The sequence below is a fragment of the Berghia stephanieae genome, chromosome 15 (assembly GCF_034508935.2).
Source record: "Berghia stephanieae isolate SIO BIC M18660-M18661 chromosome 15, UCSD_Bste_1.3, whole genome shotgun sequence".
In the NCBI taxonomy this organism is placed as follows: Eukaryota; Metazoa; Mollusca; class Gastropoda; order Nudibranchia; family Aeolidiidae; genus Berghia; species Berghia stephanieae.
In genome coordinates this window covers 3970469-3992366 of record NC_088374.1, presented here as the reverse complement: position 1 = coordinate 3992366, position 21898 = coordinate 3970469, and the positions used below count along the sequence as shown (strand labels likewise).

General features: G+C 38.1%; 1 protein-coding gene across 1 annotated transcript in view; it reads left to right on the top strand.

Moving 5' to 3' along the window:
• LOC144960500 (uncharacterized) overlaps positions 1-21898 on the top strand; it is a 96758-nt gene continuing 74860 nt past the window's right edge. Inside the window, exons 1-4 of the mRNA XM_078893665.1 lie at positions 1-102; positions 4779-5505; positions 17280-17487; positions 21159-21263. Of these exons, the coding sequence (XP_078749791.1) occupies positions 5470-5505; positions 17280-17487; positions 21159-21263 (349 nt within the window). The 5' untranslated portion in view covers positions 1-102; positions 4779-5469. The remainder of the gene's footprint in view (positions 103-4778; positions 5506-17279; positions 17488-21158; positions 21264-21898) is intronic.

Genomic DNA, 21898 nt, shown 5'->3' with positions numbered 1-21898 from the left:
AGTGACGTCACGGTACAGTTGTGTCATGGCGGCGAAAAGAGAATGTTGATTGTTTACGAAAACAATGCTTTTATATTCAATGATGCAAAATGCTTTTGAAAGGTTTGGATGTGATTTTAAGAGTTCAATCATTTTGTTAGACATTACCATTTTATTCGACTGAGTGTATCAAGCTCATTTCCCACCCCCTGATCAACAGAAGTGCGTCATAGTGAATTCGTCGCGTCAGTCAGTCGTCCATTCTTTTCCTTTTGTTTTCAACTTTCACTCGTTCCATTCCATCTCTGCTCGCCCCATCTGTAAAGTAAATTATGGCATGGAACCAAAATGCTACTTAATTTTTTTTGTGAGGGGTCTAGATCTTCATTTTATTTAGTTGCAGTCATTTTTGAGTATCTTTATTTGAGTTGTCTTGTGAACAAAGAACAACAATAAACAACTCGTAAATTTTAAAAGTTTTTGACAAGTTTCAGTTTCAGAATTATGATGGATGGTGGTACACGTTTTGGGAGGCCTTCCGAAAGCTCCTCGGTCTAGTATCTCTTTCAAATTGTATTTTCACTGTGAATCTTTTGTCATGCGTTTATTTATTCAATTTGTCAATATAGTATCATTTTAATAAGGTAGAGGCTAAGGCTAGGGAGACAAACCTTTGTTATTTTTTAGGTAATAATCCTGCGCCCCCCCCCCCCTCCCTCCCCACCCACACGAAAAAAATGTCAGAGAAGAGATTGCAAGTTATCGGCCGGTCGCCCACACAAAATTTAACTTTTATTTTTTAACAATATTTTTAGATTTTTGCTGGGAAAACACGATTTTGGTCTTCAGACTCAAAATCATAGAACTGTTTCTTGTACTGTTATGATGTTGAGGAAGGCAGTTTTTGTTGTTGTTGTTTTTTTTTGTTTGTTTGTTGTTTGTTGTTTTTGTTTGTTTGGGTTTTTTTTAGAGAGAGAGAGAGAGAGAGAGAGAGAGAGAGAGAGAGAGAGAGAGAGCTATCAGCCGCCCATCACAAAAAGTATTTGAATTTGAACTTTCTATTTGTTCTTCAATGTTCTATATGTATGTAGTTACTTTTCTGGTGGGGGGGGGGGGGGGGGGGGGAGGTACTTACTGTTGAGTACAATGCAGTACAACAACGAATACAAAGCTTTTGTTTGTAAAGGGTTTTATGGCGCTTGCAACACGTTTAGGTCGCATCAGTGTCGGTAAAAAGTAAAAAGGAGGAAAATAGGATAGTTTTAAAAACACCATCCAAGTGCGGCAGCCTTTTCTCTTTGATCTCGTATAATGGTCTCCCCTGCGCCAAACATCTTGGTCGTTTGTGGGTTACCCCCCCACCCCTTACCTAGAACAGAGCTCCGCATTCACTATTATCTAATATTAAATGACACTGACCCTGCCCCACCTCTAACGCATGGTAGGATGTGACCCTGCCCCACCTCTAACGCATGGTAGGATGAGGCCTGAGGTAGCCTCCACTCTATCGTCGTCTCTGTTTCTTGTGAGCTGACGCCGACAGCAGATCTTTGTTCAACTGAATGTCTCAGTAGAAAACAGGGACGTTTTAAAAAGATTAAAAAGTGAGTCTGCCTATACTACTGGTTCGTTGGATCTGAGATTGAGTCTGTGATAAGTTCGTTTGAGAAGAGGTTTTTCACTAAAGTCAAGAGAAGAAAAGAAGAAAAAAAGATGGGTGGGGGGGATTTTTCTCTGTTCACAGAATTTAGTTATACGTTGAGTCTGAATTGTTTATTTTATATTATTGAAGCCTGCATATTTTTTTCTTTTTTTTTTTTTTAAATGCATATTCACCTAACCTTAATGAATATTTTTCATTTTTAAAATACATAAAACCGCGGGACCAAATATTATGGTGAGAGAATTTTTTTTTTAAACAGAAAAAAATCGTGACGCTATTTTAATACGAAATGGAAATCAAGAGATATTCGTACAAGAAACAAGAACAAAAACCTTTAGATAATTACCGTCAAGTTTTTCTGTTGTTTTTTTTAATGCTCTATTGCTTAAAGAGACTACGTCCGTTATACCAAAGATATATAAAAATCACGATATTACGAAAATCAGTTTTGTTATTTAATATTAGATAACAATGCATGCAGAGCCCTCTTTAGACACAGATTGAAAATGATAAACTGGTGGTGATGGGGGGGGATCCACAAACCGAGATGTTGGGTGCAAGGGAGACCGTGATCCGAGATCAAAAAAAGAAAAAGCCGCCGATAATTCCATAAATGAAAACACGGCTTTACTCGGGAGGCCAAAATCACGGTCTGTCTTGCCAAAATTGAATTTCTTATGGGGCAGGGGTATGATAATAATGTTAGCTACAAGGCCAAAAAACAAACAAACCAATATATAAAAAAATAAATAAATAAAATTAAAAAAAAACAACCAATCCACAACATGAAGGAACAGTTCTATAAATAAATACACCGTTAACCTAGCAAAAATCTAAAAATATTGTTTTAAAAAAAAAAATGTAAATTTTGTGTGGGCGACTGGCCGATAACTTGCAATCTCTTTTCTGACATTTTTTGGCCCCCCGCCCCCCCACCCCTTAAATAATAAAAGCAAAAACAGGCAAGCAATAAATAAATAGAAGAAAAAACTCGCCTCTTCAACATAAAAAAAACCAGTTCTATAAACGAAAATACAGTTTTACGTCGGGAGACCAAAATCTTGGTCCCCCTAGCCATATTGGCCGATTTTGGCTAGGGAGACCAAAATCTTGGTCTCCCTAGACACTTCCTTTTAATAACGACGTGACCTCCGAACGGAGTAGTGTCTAGTTACATGGTAACTTTTAAAATTTTTAGGCAGTTTAATAATGAGCAGCAGCAGTGGGGAGTCAAATTATGACCCAACTCACCCATAAGAAAGTTATGGCTGGAAATTGTCGTTCGCTTTTACTAAAAACTTTTAGGGGGGTTCAATTAAAGATGCATAAAACTTCATAAAAAGAGGAATATCGCAGATATTTTGGTATCATTATTATCATTACTACTAATACTAACCGGGCACCTAGCCTCAGGATCTATTTATACACGGTAAATTTGAATCTCGCCTTTAATGGGTATTTTAATTGTATTGTTTGATTTTAACAAATAACACACACATACACACACACACACGCATACAGAGCAAGGTCCATCCATTGCTTGTAGTTGTAGCGGCAAACCAGTTACCGGAGTTACCATGTACGTAGATCCTGAGGCTAGGTGCCCGGTTAACGTGTACGTAGACACTGTCTTCTCCGAACGCTCGGGAAAATAAACTTGATCTCCATTTCTCTGAACGGGTTCGCTCTCAAGATTTTTTTTTTTGGTTATAATTTGCGAGAGTGTTTGTGTGGATGGTGAATATGTATGCATTATTTGGGTTTTCTTTGGGCACTCTGTCTTTTATTCCCAACTTCTATCTTGACGGTAATCAGAATGTCTGAGGTTCGATCCCCAGTCCAGGTAGACTTTCTTGTTTTGTCTGGTACCTTTCATACACACTTGTTCAGATCTTCATCTTATGCTCTTCACATCTTTTAAGACATTAATTACTATTGTATAACATATTGTTCATCATCAGGATTGTTGTTTTCAAAATGTGCGGCTATGTGGTCTAGTGTATGACACTCGCTTTCGGATCGGAAGGTCCTGAGTTCGAGCCTCGTGCTCGGCGCATAGTTGAGCCCTTGAAAAAGGCTCTTTACTCATATTCTCTCACCTCGGGTGTAAAATGAGTACCTGGCTGTTAACAGCGTTGTCTTTGTCCGAAAAATTGTAATATCGCCTAACAGGCGTCATGCCCCGTCCTACATTTTAAATGTTGCTGTTGGCCAGGGACCCCTTGTAAAGCGCTTTGAAAACATTTAGTGGATATTGCGCTATATAAAAGCTCAATTTATTTATTAAAAATTTTACTCATTTTGGCTCTCCATTGTACGTTAGCATGGGCCAGGCTTGACAGCTCTGTGCATACCTGCCAACCCTTCCACTTTTGGCGGAATCATTTCCTATTTCCACTCTTCATTTTCTGTGTAAATGTTGCTGCTCGAAGCTCGAAGAAATAAATAATAACGTGAAGTTGAATGTAAGCTTCAATTTAGTTACAACAACAGATCAAATGAATGTTTCGGGTTTTCCCTTTGTCAACAAAACATTGAAACACCACAGATGAATGAGATGATGTGGTAGTGGCGTAGTTAAGATGAATAAACAAAACATAAAACCCGAAACGTTCATTTGATCTGTATTTGTAATTAAATTGAAGCTTACATTCAACTTCACGTTATTATTTATCTCTTCATTTTCTACCATTCTGGCATGGTCTCTAACATTCCGATTTTCCAAAATGATAATGATGATGATGTTTAGAAGAAAAAAATGGGGAAAGAGGAGGGGGAGGGGGTTAAAAGTTGGATTTAAAAAAAAAATGATTGCCAAAAGGGAGCTAAGTAGGAAAGTTATACTCCTTTTCCCCCCTTCCCCATTCCATTACCAAATACAATGTGATGTGTAGTTTTGACAGCTGTGCTGGAATACTGTCTCGATGTGTTTGGTGGCAAAGATGGTCGTCATTTCAATACAAAATTATCCTTTGTTAGGAAATTCCTATATTTTTTTTTTTGGTCTCAGATTCCTATTTTTTGAACTTCTGATTCCACTTTTGGAATATGAAGGGTTGGCAGGTCTGCACTGTCCTGTGTGTAAATTACTGAAATATTCATCATATTTATTTCTACTTTTATTGGTCTTTTCCAGGATCCTGTGAGTGACTGATTTGACACAACACAATTTCAAGTACATGCAACACTAGTCAAGTTGTCTGCCGTGGTTGGAATCAGGAGCTTAACTCACTCAACCCTAACACCGACTATATCCGTAGTTTACCCGGGTTAATTTTACCCCATGCCTTTTTTATTACATTTTGCTGAGACAAATTATAGGCGTAGTATCACAGCTACTATTTTTAGTCTTTTTTTCATGTTAATGATAGTTGAATAAAACTAGCTATGTACATGCTCCTTTTTAATATATTTTTTCCAATTTTGAAAAGTGGCAAAAACCTCTAGGATTGAGTGTTACAAGAGCTGATGGGGTATTGCAGTCCTTGTCATGTCCCAAGAAAAAGAAGGCGACGAGGAGGAAGAAGAAGAAGAAGACAAAATCAATTGTGTCCGAGTTGTTTTTAAACAGATTTTGTGGGATAGATTTTAATTTTACTACTATTCATAATACCCGTCCTCATACTTCCATGTTTACGCTGGATTGCCGCCATCATCGGTATTCATTCAATCAGCACAGACTGCAGAGTTTTACTGTGTATATATATATATATATTCGATTTTGGATTAAATTTAGCATTGGACTACAGTGAACGGACTTTATCTAAGTGTGAAAGAGAGAGACAGAAAGAGTTGCCCACCTCTATGGTATATCTTTGTGAATTACCATGGCTCTTTCTTCCTATGACGAGTTGTTGAAACAGGTAACGTTTTCTCTGTTTTGTTTTTTTTTTTATGTTAGGTACGGTCGTAATGTTTGCATTAAAAAAATTGGGTGCTGTTTTTTTTTTTTTTTTTTTTTTTTTAATGGAAGTTAATGTAACAGTGCTGATGGTTTTCCTCGGATCCGCGGAAATCCACAATTTTGGAGTCCAGAGGAGGAATTTCCTCCTTTTAAAAATTACATTTCCTCGAAACAATGTGCTAGCAATGAGAGAGTTGATGTGTGGTGGAACACACAGGTGCAGTTTCCCACTCTCCAGAAGTTAGCTAGAGTATCAATGATAGTCTATCATCTCAATTGCTCTAAAAGTAGGGTTTAGTGCAGTCAATGTGGGGCTTAAAGTTAAAGACAATTGTTCAACATTTTCCTACTTTTTCACTTTTTGTCACCATCAGCACTGATGTAATGTAAGGTGTGTTTATTGTAATGTTAGATATAAAAAAAAAAAAAAAAGAGTCCTGTGTTAGTCGTGTGTATGTTCGATTCTAGGTTGTGTTCTTGTCTGGGACTATTATTCTGGAATGGGGTTGGTGGAGTTGTCCAATCTTCTTTGTAGTATTCAATTCTAGGTTGTGTTCTTGTCTGGGACTATTATTCTGGAATTGGGTTGGTGGAGTTGTCCAATCTTCTTTTAGACCTGTAAATTCTCAGTCAATTAACTGAAATCAGTCAATTTGTCAAATTCAAATATTTAAAAAAGGAAAGAAAGAAAGAAAAAAAGAAAGAATTCACAAATCGTAGTCGAATGACCGTAAAATAATTAGGAGTGTTCCACAGCGCTACGCATAGCTCATGGGGACCGTTTATATTAACGATGTATATATTGCCAAGACAAAGCGACGCTTTTTATAAAAGGCGTGTCTGAACACTTCCCTGGGTATTTTCACACATCCTTCGTTAAATTATTTTTTCACTTTCCAATCCGTCGTGATCCCAACTGTAGCCAATTTTAACTGAGCCACCGAGCGATAAATTTCACTGTTTCATCTAAGCCAAAATTGACCACATTTACCCTTCGAGTCTCAAAACTATGATAAAGTAAATTGCGAAAGCCGAAAGTCCGTTATGTAGACATCTTCAAATCGAAAGTTAGGATAGATTGCTACAAGCACATTTCGATTGCCTCACGTTGTAAACAAACTGGTTGACCGTTTCTTCACTGATTGAGTACCTGATCATAAGGAACAATGGTAAGTAGCCTAATTAATTCCCGTGCAAATCAGGACGTTTTCTGGCATTGTTTTGCTCAAGCCCAAGCGAGCTTGCTGTTTTGTGGCGATTTACCTTCATTTCGATTCTTTGAATTTTTCCGCTACGCCTGCCGAAGTTTCTTCTTGATAATTCACTTCTACTTAATTCAGTGTATTGGCCTGAAGCCTGAAGTCATATTTATTTAAGTTTTTTTTCTCTGTCATTTACTGATTGAAAATCAAGTTTGCTCATTGCTACATTATTCTAATGTTCTCACAATGGCTGAGCTGTTCTTGGATCGCAATTCAGACTTGTCGAGCATCGATAAAGATGTGAGTTCCGTGAGGAATAAATTCAATTGGTCATGGCTAGAAGTTAAAGATGATAATGGTGATTATTTTTCTATGTCAAAAAAATTCCAGAGGCAGGAATATGACTTTGATGAAGTCATCTTTACCTATATGAATGACATGCTTATTTAGCATTCCTTCTACATCAAATTATGACAGTCATACTTCCAGACTTCCAGTAAGAAATAACACCCACTATTTTGATATATTGTATTTATCACTCTCCTCTCCAATGATGCCCTTATTTTTTTAAAAAATAATTGAATCTTCAGTTTGTCGAAGAGTTTCAGTCAATTTTTATAGAGCTCATTTACAGGTCTATTCTTTGTAGTATTCGATTCTAGGTTGTGTTCTTGTCTGGGACTATTATTCTGGAATGGGGTTGGTGGAGTTGTCCAATCTTCTTTGTAGTATTCGATTCTAGGTTGTGTTCTTGTCTGGGACTATTATTCTGGAATGGGGTTGGTGGAGTTGTCCAATCTTCTTTGTAGTATTCGATTCTAGGTTGTGTTCTTGTCTGGGACTATTATTCTGGAATGGGGTTGGTGGAGTTGTCCAATCTTCTTTGTAGTATTCGATTCTAGGTTGTGTTCTTGTCTGGGACTATTATTCTGGAATGGGATTGGTGGAGTTGTCCAATCTTCTTTGTAGTATTCGATTCTAGGTTGTGTTCTTGTCTGGGACTATTATTCTGGAATGGGGTTGGTGGAGTTGTCCAATCTTCTTTGTAGTATTCAATTCTAGGTTGTGTTCTTGTCTGGGACTATTATTCTGGAATGGGATTGGTGGAGTTGTCCAATCTTCTTTGTAGTATTCGATTCTAGGTTGTGTTCTTGTCTGGGACTATTATTCTGGAATGGGGTTGGTGGAGTTGTCCAATCTTCTTTGTAGTATTCGATTCTAGGTTGTGTTCTTGTCTGGGACTATTATTCTGGAATGGGATTGGTGGAGTTGTCCAATCTTCTTTGTAGTATTCGATTCTAGGTTGTGTTCTTGTCTGGGACTATTATTCTGGAATGGGATTGGTGGAGTTGTCCAATCTTCTTTGTAGTATTCGATTCTAGGTTGTGTTCTTGTCTGGGACTATTATTCTGGAATGGGGTTGGTGGAGTTGTCCAATCTTCTTTGTAGTATTCGATTCTAGGTTGTGTTCTTGTCTGGGACTATTATTCTGGAATGGGGTTGGTGGAGTTGTCCAATCTTCTTTGTAGTATTCGATTCTAGGTTGTGTTCTTGTCTGGGACTATTATTCTGGAATGGGATTGGTGGAGTTGTCCAATCTTCTTTGTAGTATTCGATTCTAGGTTGTGTTCTTGTCTGGGACTATTATTCTGGAATGGGGTTGGTGGAGTTGTCCAATCTTCTTTGTAGTATTCAATTCTAGGTTGTGTTCTTGTCTGGGACTATTATTCTGGAATGGGATTGGTGGAGTTGTCCAATCTTCTTTGTAGTATTCGATTCTAGGTTGTGTTCTTGTCTGGGACTATTATTCTGGAATGGGGTTGGTGGAGTTGTCCAATCTTCTTTGTAGTATTCGATTCTAGGTTGTGTTCTTGTCTGGGACTATTATTCTGGAATGGGATTGGTGGAGTTGTCCAATCTTCTTTGTAGTATTCGATTCTAGGTTGTGTTCTTGTCTGGGACTATTATTCTGGAATGGGATTGGTGGAGTTGTCCAATCTTCTTTGTAGTATTCGATTCTAGGTTGTGTTCTTGTCTGGGACTATTATTCTGGAATGGGATTGGTGGAGTTGTCCAATCTTCTTTGTAGTATTCAATTCTAGGTTGTGTTCTTGTCTGGGACTATTATTCTGGAATGGGATTGGTGGAGTTGTCCAATCTTCTTTGTAGGATCATGAGTTGAGCTTTTTGAGCTTTTTTTTTTTAATATAGCGCAATATCCACTAAAAGTGCTCAAAGCGCTTTACAAGGGGTCCTTGGTCAACTGCAACATTTAACATGTAGGACGGGACATAACGCCTGTTAGGCGGTATTACAATTTTTCGGACAAAGACAAAGCTGTTAACGGCCAGGTACTCATTTTACACCTGAGTACGGTGAGAGAATGTGAGTAAAGAGCCTTTTCCAAGGACTCAACTATGCGCCGAGCACGAGGCTCGAACCCAGGACCTTCTGATCCGAAAGCGAGTGTCATACCACTAGACCACATAGCCTCAATAAGAGTTGTTTGATAAAGAATGAAACTGTCGCTGCTTGAAGAAATCCATTGTTATAACAATATTAGGAATTTGAATGGGAGCTTCATTTTAATACACGAAAATAGATGAATGTGGAGGTTTTGGGTTTGTCCTTTGTCAGTACAACACGATGAATAAAACTCTAAAGACTTGTACTTTTTCTTCAGTGTTTCATTCATCGTGTTTTGTTGATATAGAGGAAACCCCCAAACGTCCAGTTTATGTATTTTTATTTATTAAACGGAAACTTTTCCTGATTGTTAATTTTTCTACGAGTCAGATAAATTAAATTCTGTTTTTCCTTATTTTTTAGGGAAATTCCATGAAAATGTCAACCGAAGGGGTGTTTTACAAATTCTTAAGAACATATTAAAATTTGGTACCAATTTGTTGGAAAATCATTCAGGATTATGAATATAAGGATATTTCGTGCATATTTGTGGTACAGGATGCTTATTATAGCTTAATGTAAGGGTATCCCCTATTTGAAGAACGAAAAGAATATTTTCTTAATATTATAAATCTTGCAACTTCTACAAAATTAGAGCCACCTTTGCTGTTGTTTATTGATATGAAAACAATTATAAGTATCAGGAACCTATACAAACATTCAAATTTACGATTTTAATGAAATGTTGTCCTCATCAGTCGTTTTAATGACCTTGGGAAATTGTATGTCAGTCCGTTACCATTAAATCAGTATTTTTTCATCTACGAAAGATGTGATTGTTGTACAGACTCACTATTTCAGATTTTCTGTCCTTACATGAATGGCTTTAGCACTGTAAGATAATTTTTCAAGAAATTTATCATTTAAGGTACTTTTGTTGGGTAACGGACTGACATTTTTTAGGGTAACGGACTGACAGTAACAGACTGACTAATTCTATTTTAATTCAAAGACAATATATAAAAGTTGTTTTTTAAGTCTCAAGAGTAATGTCCACTCCAATGTGTTTCAACTGATCAGGCAGCCATTTTATAAACATTTGGATCATAAAATTTCAAACACTGGTCTTCAACATCAAGCCTGCTATTTTGCAATAGGTAAGTTGAATCTTTTAAAGCTTGTGAATCTTTTGATCACTTGAAGATCTTTGCTATGTTTGAATTGAGGAAAAAACACTGTTTATTGTTCTATAATATCCTTATGACAATGGAGCTAGTAGTAGTCTTCTATTAAAGGGGCAAGACGCCCTGGGAGAAATAAAAAGAAAATCAAACATTTAAATTAATGTGAAAAACTTTTGAGTCACTTTAAATGTAGTGGGTCAGCAAGCTGTTTAGCTGTGTATAATGTCAATATTTTAGTTGTTACAAAGTAATGTGATACAAGTTAAAAATGAGTTTTATTTTCTTAGTTTTATTGTATTATTTTTAAGAAAACAAGATTTGCTTTTTATTCCCATTTGTCTTTCATAGCTTATGATGTAATTTCGCTCAATTTTCTTTATTCACAGGTTCACGTTTCCTACTCTATCCATGGTTCAAATTATCAAGAAAGACTGAAAACTGATGGGCATTACGTTGTTTAGGAAAAAGATAGGCAACAAAAGCAGGAGTCTCAAAGAAAACTTGAAAGTGATTGTAAAGGACGCTTAAAAGAAATAACGGGATTTTTTCAAGCAAAATGGAAAAAAAAAAGAGAAAAGCCGATCAAGTTACACCTAAACCACATCTGCCTCACATTTCAGCACAGGAAAGTAAAATACTGAATTCAACTTTGAGGGTCTACAATCCTCCCAAAAACTTTAAAAAAAATTAAACTATGCCTGTCCTGCTAAGGGCATCCAATACATCAACCAATGGTTTTTGAAATATTTTAATCATGGAAATGGGCTTTCAAGATGAAATAAAATAATTTGATCGAAAATTTCTATTTGGACAAGAAGTACTCTTGGCGAGCACCAAGTGAAAAAGATTTCATAATTGTGAGAGATGAAAAAAGAGAAAGGACGAAAATTCAAAAAAGTTTCGTGTAAAAAACCCTGAAAAAGAGGTTGTCGATTGTTAGTGAATTTCATCCAGGAATCAAAATTGGCTTAAGTTTATTTTGCTCCCTCAGAACCTCAGAATGTACTTCTAAGAGAAATCCCACAATCTGCATAAGAAAATTGTAACAATCAAGGATAAAATGGTCCAAACGAAATTTTGAAGATCTTTCTCAGATCTTATAACTGGCTTTCTGGTCAAGTGCAGATGAGGAAGAGATTGACTGCCAATACTATCGACCAGTTTGCAGTGACGGTCATGCCTATTGACAATTCCTAAGCTTCAGGAATCAAGATGAAATACAGAATAAAAATAAGCTTCAAAAATAAGTACCAAATGAATGTTAAACCTTCCCCAGTTTTTAAGTCCTTTCTTATCTACATTTTTTTTTTTTTTTTGGATAATTTAATTTCATAGTTGAAATAAAATTCCTGTTTGGCTTTGACAGAATAGATTTCAACTCCATGAATCATTATTTCATTATTTAATTTTTTCAAAAGCAAAGTTGGGATTGAGGTAATCAGATGTCACCCATCGAGTTACTCATCATGCCCAATATAGCTTGACATCCATATAAGGAAGAGTATTGGTTTGATCAATCACAATGGGTATTCAGTGTTGCTCCTAATTACATAATGTGTTCTTTGCTCTGGATTTTATGTAGTAACCGTTATTCAGAGTAATAAAATTCAGAGGTGTCAGTCCGTTACCGACACTTTTTCAAAGACTGCAGATTCAAATTTTGGACAATCTTTTAAATATTGCTAGTGGGTTGTAGAACAACATCTCGTGGTTACTATAAAAGAACTTATTTGTTACTGGAAGGTTTAACTTCAGAAAGTTTGATCCATCGACATATAAAATTGAAAAAGATGGATTTTCTGATGTCAGTCCGTTACCAACATTATAATGTCAAAAAAATTCAAGTTGATAAAAATTCATCTTTATCCTTTTGATATATGATAAGGGCGGACATGATACATGTCCATGGGAAATATTAGCTCCATACAATAAATACATTGCATTTCAGAGCACGAAATGTATGCATTTTTGGTCTGATTTGTCAGTCCGTTACCCGTGGAATTTCCCTTTAATGAATATCTGATGTTTACGTCCCTATCTGTTATGGTTAATTGAAAGTTATTCACGGCATAATTCAAAGATATCGTTTTTTTCCCATCTCAGACATAGAACATCACATTTTTTTTAGATTTTCAAGCTCACCTTGTTTGGTATTAGTGAGTTGATTTTTTAAAAAGATGACAGTATTGGCTGTTTAAAGACAATGGTTGAGGGAAGCTAGATGGATATTTATCCTTTTCTCTCTTTTCCTTTTAAGCTGGGTGATGTTCCTTACCTTCCATAGTGGGCAGGGAGGCACTTGCTGTGTCTTCTATCCCCATTTATCTGTTTTCCAACATGCTTTCACTTTCTGTCTTTGTCTTGGAATAAGATTACTTGGTTTTGTCAATGCCCTGGCCGGATACCCTAGCTGGGAGGGAAACATTCAAATGTATAGTTAAAATTTTGGGAGATGATATTTTTTTTTCTTGTAAATTATCTCTCTGTTATAATGCACTATATTGTTTTGTTTACGTGTTATATATGTGATTTATAAAGATTTGAGTGTTTCCCTCTTAGTTGGGACCCGTGCTTGTGTCGGGATGGGACTTCCTACGTGAACTCAAAGTACTTTTGATAGTGTGCTCTTGGAATCTACATCTGTTCCCTATTTGTCTTACCTTTTCTTGAGTGTTTTAATTGTAATTCTAGAACTTTTTACTATCCCATTTTCTTCCTTTTTACTGGCGCTAATACAACCTTAATGTGTTGCAAGCGCCGTTAAATCCTTAAAAACAAACACCACAGCATCAGCATCATTTTCAATGCTACAGAACTCCTAGCTCCTTCAGCATCATCCTCATCATCACCAACCCCACCTACCATAACTGCAACTACCATCAACTATCAACACATCATTACCAGTGTCACAACCACCACTATCACGACTACAATCACCACATGGTCATCACTACCACAATTACTACAACCACCAACCACACATCATCATCACTACCACAATTACTACAACCACCAACCACACATATCATCATCACTACCACAATTACTACAACCACCAACCACACATATCAATCATCATCATATCAATCATCATCACTACCACAATTACTACAACCACCAACCACACATATCATCATCACTACCACAATTACTACAACCACCAACTACACATATCATCATCACTACCACAATTACTACAACCACCAACCACATATCATCATCACTACCACAATTACTACAACCACCAACTACACATATCATCATCACTACCACAATTACTACAACCACCAACCACACATATCATCATCACTACCACAATTACTACAACCACCAACCACCAGCATCATCATCACTACCACAATTACTACATCCACCAACCACACATATCATCATCACTACCACAATTACTACAACCACCAACCACACACATCATCATCACTACCACAATTACTACAACCACCAACCACACATATCATCATCACTACCACAATTACTACAACCACCAACCACACATATCATCATCACTACCACAATTACTACATCCACCAACCACACACATCATCATCACTACCACAATTACTACAACCACCAACCACACATATCAATCATCATCACTACCACAATTACTACAACCACCAACCACACACATCATCATCACTACCACAATTACTACAACCACCAACCACACACATCATCATCACTACCACAATTACTACAACCACCAACCACCAGCATCATCATCACTACCACAATTACTACATCCACCAACCACACACATCATCATCACTACCACAATTACTACAACCACCAACCACACATATCATCATCACTACCACAATTACTACAACCACCAACCACACACATCATCATCACTACCACAATTACTACAACCACCAACCACCAGCATCATCATCACTACCACAATTACTACAACCACCAACCACCAGCATCATCATCACTACCACAATTACTACATCCACCAACCACACACATCATCATCACTACCACAATTACTACAACCACCAACCACCAGCATCATCATCACTACCACAATTACTACATCCACCAACCACACATATCATCATCACTACCACAATTACTACAACCACCAACCACACACATCATCATCACTACCACAATTACTACAACTACCAACCACACATATCATCATCACTACCACAATTACTACAACCACCAACCACACATATCATCATCACTACCACAATTACTACAACCACCAACCACACATATCATCATCACTACCACAATTACTACAACCACCAACCACACATATCATCATCACTACCACAATTACTACAACCACCAACCACACATATCATCATCACTACCACAATTACTACAACCACCAACCACCAGCATCATCATCACTACCACAATTACTACAACCACCAACCACACATATCATCATCACTACCACAATTACTACAACCACCAACCACATATCATCACTACCACAATTACTACAACCACCAACTACACATATCATCATCACTACCACAATTACTACAACCACCAACATCATCATCACTACCATCATGACTACAATTACCACCTTGAATTACATCATCATTTTCACTAACATTACTACTACCACTACTACAACGACAACCCCACCATCATCACTACCACAACCACCACCCACACATCATCAACACGACCCCTACTAAAAATGGAGTGTTTTTATTTTTATAGCTCAATATCCACTAAACATGCTCAAAGCGCTGTACAAGGGTTCCTAAGCCAACAGCAATGGTAAACATATAGGAGAAGACAATTCAATACCTGTTACTGTTCCTGTTAGGCGATATTATTACAGGGTTTTTTTTTCAGACAGATACAACACTATTAATAGCCAGGTACTTGTTTTACACCTCAGAACAGTTTTAGTCTTAGGATATGAATTGGATTCAGTAGTCTGATGTCACGCCGCCCGGCAACGGTGGCCATCTTGGTTCTAAACAAACAAAATCATTACTTTTTATTCTTCATGCTGGCTAGAACTTTTCATATGTCTTGTGATAAGAATGTGTAAAAGTCAAAAGATGATCAAATTTATGATTTTTTTTCCCCTCTGGATACGCTTTTATGCTCGCCAGGGAAATATTTCATACGGCGTCCGCCATTGTTCCGATAGTTTAGGGCCAGTGCTACTAAGTTACCATGCGTCATTCTGAAGGAAGTGAGGTTACGACTGTTGAAGAGAATTACAAGCCTTTTTCAAGGACTGAGCTATGAACCACTTTGAGACCAGTAGTAGTGATCCGAAGACTTGTACTGTATTACCAGATCAGATCACGGGGTCTTAGTTGTACAGTGTGGGGGTATTTAAAATCATATAGATATTGTTACAGTGAATGAATGACATAAGGTTTGAACTGAGATATTGTCAAGTTTAGTTAGAAGGCAGTGATACTTGAGTTTTTATATAGCGCAATATCCACTAAACGTGCTCAAAGCGCTTTACAAGGGGTCCCTGGCCAACAGCAACACATAACATGTAGGACGAGACATGACGCCTGTCAGGCGTTATTACAAATTTTTGGGACAGAAACAACGCTGTTAACTGCCAGTTACTCATTTTACACCTGAGTACGGTGAGAGAATGTGAGTAAAGAGCCTTCTCCAAGGACTCAACTATGCGCCGAGCGAGGCTCGAACCCAGGACCTTCCGATCCGAAAGCGAGTGTCATACCACTAGACCACATAGCCGCACGAGAATCCCATTCCGGGATTTGGATTTTCTTTGAATGTTCCGCTGTTTTTGCAGTGTCAATCTATGAAGAGCTCCACGGTAGATGGATGAAAAAATCACCAACATGTCATGTGTCAAATTTTGACACCTGTGCTCAGTTGCATAAATTTTGGTGACACTCGCATTTTTGTGACGTCAGCGTAGACAGGGTGGCACCAGATGTCAAAAGTGACACAAGGCCAGTGGTGTCCTTGGATGGATGGATGTTGGGTGGGGATTGGAGAAAAAAAAATCACAACACACACACATACCCACAAAACACACACACACACATTCTCTCTCTCTCTCTCTCTCTCTCTCTCTCTCTCTCTCTCTCTCTCTCTCTCTCTCTCTCTCTCTCTCTTCTCCCCCCCCCCTCCCCCCCCCTCTCTCTCCCCACTTACCCATATTTTTTTTTCTCAACCACTCTTCTACTTCTATCTTCATGTTATGTTTTTAGCAGTCATCTTGTCTCAGAAAGATAAAATATTACAATAAGAAAGGGTGATGATCAACTTTGAAATTATTTTAAATTTACAATTTTTCCTTTGTTTAGATAGACTATGTTGTGCAAGTTGTTAGATAATCATGGGTCTAATTTATAAACTGCATAACCACTACGTTGCAGTGACATCGCCTTTGGGCCAGAATGTTATCATCTCTTGATGTAGATAGCAGAATGATTAATATTGTGAGCCTTTAGAATTATTTTCTGGAAAGGACATGTACGGTATTTACAAAAGAAGTTTATTATATAATGTCACGTAACTACCATATTGTATATATATATAATCTTTTTTCAATTCGGCTTGAGTTTGCCTGATGGACTGTGATACATTTTACTCCTTTTTGACAAATTGTCATTTTATCGACTGAGAAGATCAATTTTGATCAAAAATGAGTTCTTGTCATAAATGATTAAATCAACCCTTTTTGTACATCTTCGAGGAAATATCAAAGCTTCTACATATTTTTTTACAGCCAGTCAAGTTGAAAAATGTATGAGATTTTAGAAAAGTTGCTGGATACATTTCCCATACATCTGACCATAAAATCATGAAAAATCACAGATTTACTTCAAATTCAAATAAACAGAGCATATTCTTTCAATGCAAATCCAAACTTTTCACCTTCTGACCGATTATGTCATGCCCTGACACCAAATATGTTTCTTGTGTTCGAATGCCAGGTGGAATCGCTGAAATCAGAGAACTGTCATCTGAGACAAGAGTTGAAGGACAATTCCAGCCACCTCACCAAACTAGAGAACGATGCCTCCACCATGCAGGATGTTCTCTCTCACATGGTTACACCCTATGATCCCAGGACATTCCCCTCTTCGCAGTCGGAGGGAGGTGGGGATGGTCATAACGCCAACTTAGTGGCTGGGTCTCTTGGTGAGTTGGCTTGTTTGTTGCTTTATCTGCTTGTGTCCCTGTGTCTGTGTGTATGTGTCTATAACTGTGTCTGTGTGTGTATCTATCTTTGTACGTCTGAATATGTCTGTAAATTATTTCAGACTTGCCATCTTTCCAGATTTTATCGACTGGGTGGGGATCCTGACCTCCCATAGTGGTCAGGGAGGTACATGCTGTGTCTTCTATCCTGACCTCCCATAGTGGGCAGGGAGGTACATGCTGTGTCTTCTATCCTGACCTCCCATAGTGGGCAGGCAGGTACATGCTGTGTCTTCTATCCTGACCTCCCATAGGTGGCAGGGAGGTACATGCTGTGTCTTCTATCCTGACCTCCCATAGTGGGCAGGCAGGTACATGCTGTGTCTTCTATCCTGACCTCCCATAGGTGGCAGGGAGGTACATGCTGTGTCTTCTATCCTGACCTCCCATAGTGGGCAGGCAGGTACATGCTGTGTCTTCTATCCTGACCTCCCATAGTGGGCAGGGAGGTACATGCTGTGTCTTCTATCCTGACCTCCCATAGTGGGCAGGGAGGTACATGCTGTGTCTTCTATCCTGACCTCCCATAGTGGTCCGGGAGGTACATGCTGTGTCTTCTATCCTGACCTCCCATAGTGGGCAGGCAGGTACATGCTGTGTCTTCTATCCTGACCTCCCATAGTTGACAGGGAGGTACATGCTGTGTCTTCTATCCTGACCTCCCATAGTGGGCAGGCAGGCACATGCTGTGTCTTCTATCCTGACCTCCCATAGTGGTCCGGGAGGTACATGCTGTGTCTTCTATCCTGACCTCCCATAGTGGGCAGGCAGGTACATGCTGTGTCTTCTATCCTGACCTCCCATAGGTGGCAGGGAGGTACATGCTGTGTCTTCTATCCTGACCTCCCATAGTGGGCAGGCAGGTACATGCTGTGTCTTCTATCCTGACCTCCCATAGTGGGCAGGGAGGTACATGCCATGTCTTCTATCCTGACCTCCCATAGTGGGCAGGGAGGTACATGCTGTGTCTTCTATCCTGACCTCCCATAGTGGGCAGGGAGGTACATGCTGTGTCTTCTATCCTGACCTCCCAAAGTGGGCAGGGAGGTACATGCTGTCTTCTATCCTGACCTCCCAAAGTGGGCAGGGAGGTACATGCTGTGTCTCCTATCCTGACCACCCATAGTGGGCAGGGAGGTACATGTTGTGTCTTCTATCCCCCCCCCCCCCCCCCCCCCCCCCCATACCCGTTTTCCAATTGTTTCCTGTCATTGTCTTGGAATGAGATTACTTAGTTTTGTCCTGATCCTTGCCGGAATTCCTTGGCTGGGAGGGAAATAGTCGAATGTATAGTTATAGTTTGGAAGATGATATTTTTTTCCTTGTAAATCATCTCTCTGTTATGCATTGCATTATGTTTAGTTTACATATTATATTATAATGATTTGTAAACATTTGAGTGTATTCCTCTTAGTTGGGACCTGTGCTTGTGTTTAGATGAGACTTTTAGGTGATCTCAAACTAAGTACTTTAACGGTGTGCTCTTGAATCTACATCTGTTCCCCATTTGAACCAATTCCCCTTTGTCTCACCTTTTCTTTTGTGCTTTAATTGTAATTCTAGAACTTTTTACTATCCAATTTTCTTCCTTTTTACTGGCGCTGATATGACCTTAATCTGTTGTAAGCGCCGTAAAACCCTTAAAAACAAAACAAAAACAAAGATTTTATCGAGGCAATCCTGACATTTGCATACCCTCCAACCCTTCCTATTTTTGGCGGAATCATTTCCTATTTCCACTCTTCCATTTTATACTATTCCGTCATCGTCTCTCAAGTTCCGATTTTCAAAAAATGATGATAATGGTCAGAATATAAAAAGAGAAAAGAGGGGGGGGGGTTGAAAAATGTGAAATTCCGATTTTTTGTCTAAAATTCCCATTTTCAGGCGTTCTGATTGAAGGGTTGGCAGGTCTGCATTTGTCCCCATTTCACTCATTTCCGGTTATTGTTTTGAAAAATTATTTTAATTGCATTTTTCAAGTCCAGGAAAAATCGCCAGGTTTCCCATTGTCCGTATATTTACGGAATTCATTTTCTTATCGACCCTCAGTACTCGCTTTCAGATCGGAAGGTCCAGGGCTCGAGTCTTACTCAGCGCATAGTTGAGTCCTTGGAAAAGGCTCTTTATTCACATTCTCTCACCTTCATCAGGTGTAAAATGACTACCGGGCCATTAACAGCGAAAAAAATTTGTAATTTATCGCCTAACAGGCGTCATGTCCCGTCCTACATGTTGAGTGTTGCTGTTGGCCAGGGACCCCTTGTAAAGCGCTTTGAGCATGTTTAGTGGATATTTCGCTATATAAAAGCTCAATTTGAAACCCTCAGTATGCTTTCCAATCACTTGATAGACGGGGAAAGACAGGAAGTCAGTAAGCACAAAATGTGTTTAAAAAAAAGAAAAATTAAATTAGCTTTTTATATATATATATATATATATATATAATATATATATATATATATATATATATATATATATAATATATATATATATATATATATATATATATATATATATATATATATATATAATATGTGATCTTTCGCTTCAAAACAGTATTAAGTCAGGTTGGTGAGGTTGTTGAAAATTGAATTTATAGCCAGAAATATCAGACTTGTGTTGAGTTTGTATGTTTTATTGAGGAGAATGGATACCATATTTTAGGGTGCGAATGCCAAAAATTAATATTTTTAAGAAGTTTAACATTTAATTCAGCTTTTAAGCATCTGGTTCGTTCCGACATAATACCTTTTTGAGACGATGGGTCACATATATATGACTTCACTTGGTTGATGTTGATTGGCTGCTCTGTCCATGTCAAACGTTGTTAGCTTGGGACCTCTAGTAATGTGTCTTTAGCACATTTAGTGGAAATGATGCCGTATGAAAACCCTAGTTGTTCAGATGGGACATGTTGAGACAAATGACTGGTATAGTGTCTGTCGAAGTAAATCGGGTGATTTCTCATAAAGATGGTTAGATGTATGGGAATGGTATCCAGCAACTCTTCTCAAATTTCATTCTTTTTCAACTTGACTAGCTGTAAAAAATTGTTAATAAGTGAAATTAAGCTTAGATATTTACGAATATGTACAGAAAGGGTTGATTTTATCATTTATGACCAGAACTCATTCTTAATTAAAATTGACCTTCTAACTAAACATGGGAATATTGGGGCTTTGTGGTCTAGTGGTATGACACTGGCTTTCGGATCGGACGGTCCTGGGTTCGAGCCTCGCGCTCGGCGCGAAGTTGAGTCCTTGGAAAAGGCTCTTTACTCACATTCTCTCACCGTACTCGGGTGTAAAATGAGTACCTGGCCGTTAACATCGTTGTCTTTGTCCGAAAAATTGTAATATCGCCTAACACGCGTCATTTCCCGTCCTACATGTTAAATGTTGCTGTTGACCAGGGACCCCTTGTAAAGCGCTTTGAGCACATTTAGTGGATATTGCGCTATATAAAGCTCAATTTTTTTAAATTAAAAAGAACATTTTATTAAAGAATATCTCAGTTCAAAACCATTCGACTGATTAAGTCATTCACTGCAACTATTATTATTTTATATATTTACGAGTTTATTATTCTTTTTGTTCTCTCCATCCAAGATTTAGCTGTCCAATCTGGCAACACTTTGGGGTTGGAGGACCAGACTGGTGCTATGGATTGTGGGATTGAAACGGGGGCCGAGATGGAATCCTTTGGTGGTTTTGGTGAGTAGTTCTCATCACTTTTAATAGGATTTAATAGTCTTATGATAATAATAACAACAGGGTGTCCAGGGAATTCGGAAAGTTGGAAATTGGTCGGAAATTTCATACTTGGTCGGAAATGTTGGAAATTGGTCGGAAATTTCATACTTGGTCGGAAATGTTGGAAATTGGTCGGAAATTTCATACTTGGTCGGAAATGTTGGAATTTGGTCGGAAATGTTGGAAATTGGTCGGAAATTTCATATTTGGTCGGAAATGTTGGAAATTTGTCGGAAATTTCATACTTGGTCGGAAATGTTGGAAATTGGTCGGAAATTTCATACTTGGTCGGAAATGTTGGAAATTGGTCGGAAATTTCATACTTGGTCGGAAATGTTGGAAATTGGTCGGAAATTTCATACTTGGTCGGAAATGTTGGAAATTGGTCGGAAATTTCATACTTGGTCGGAAATGTTGGAAATTGGTCGGAAATCTCATACTTGGTCGGAAATGTTGGAAATTGGTCGGAAATTTCATACTTGGTCGGAAATGTTGGAAATGAGATTGAGGGTGAAATTTCCTGTAAAATGAGAAAAACGAGGAATTTTCTTGCTTCAAATGAGATGTCAATATTGTATGACGGACGACTGCTGTGT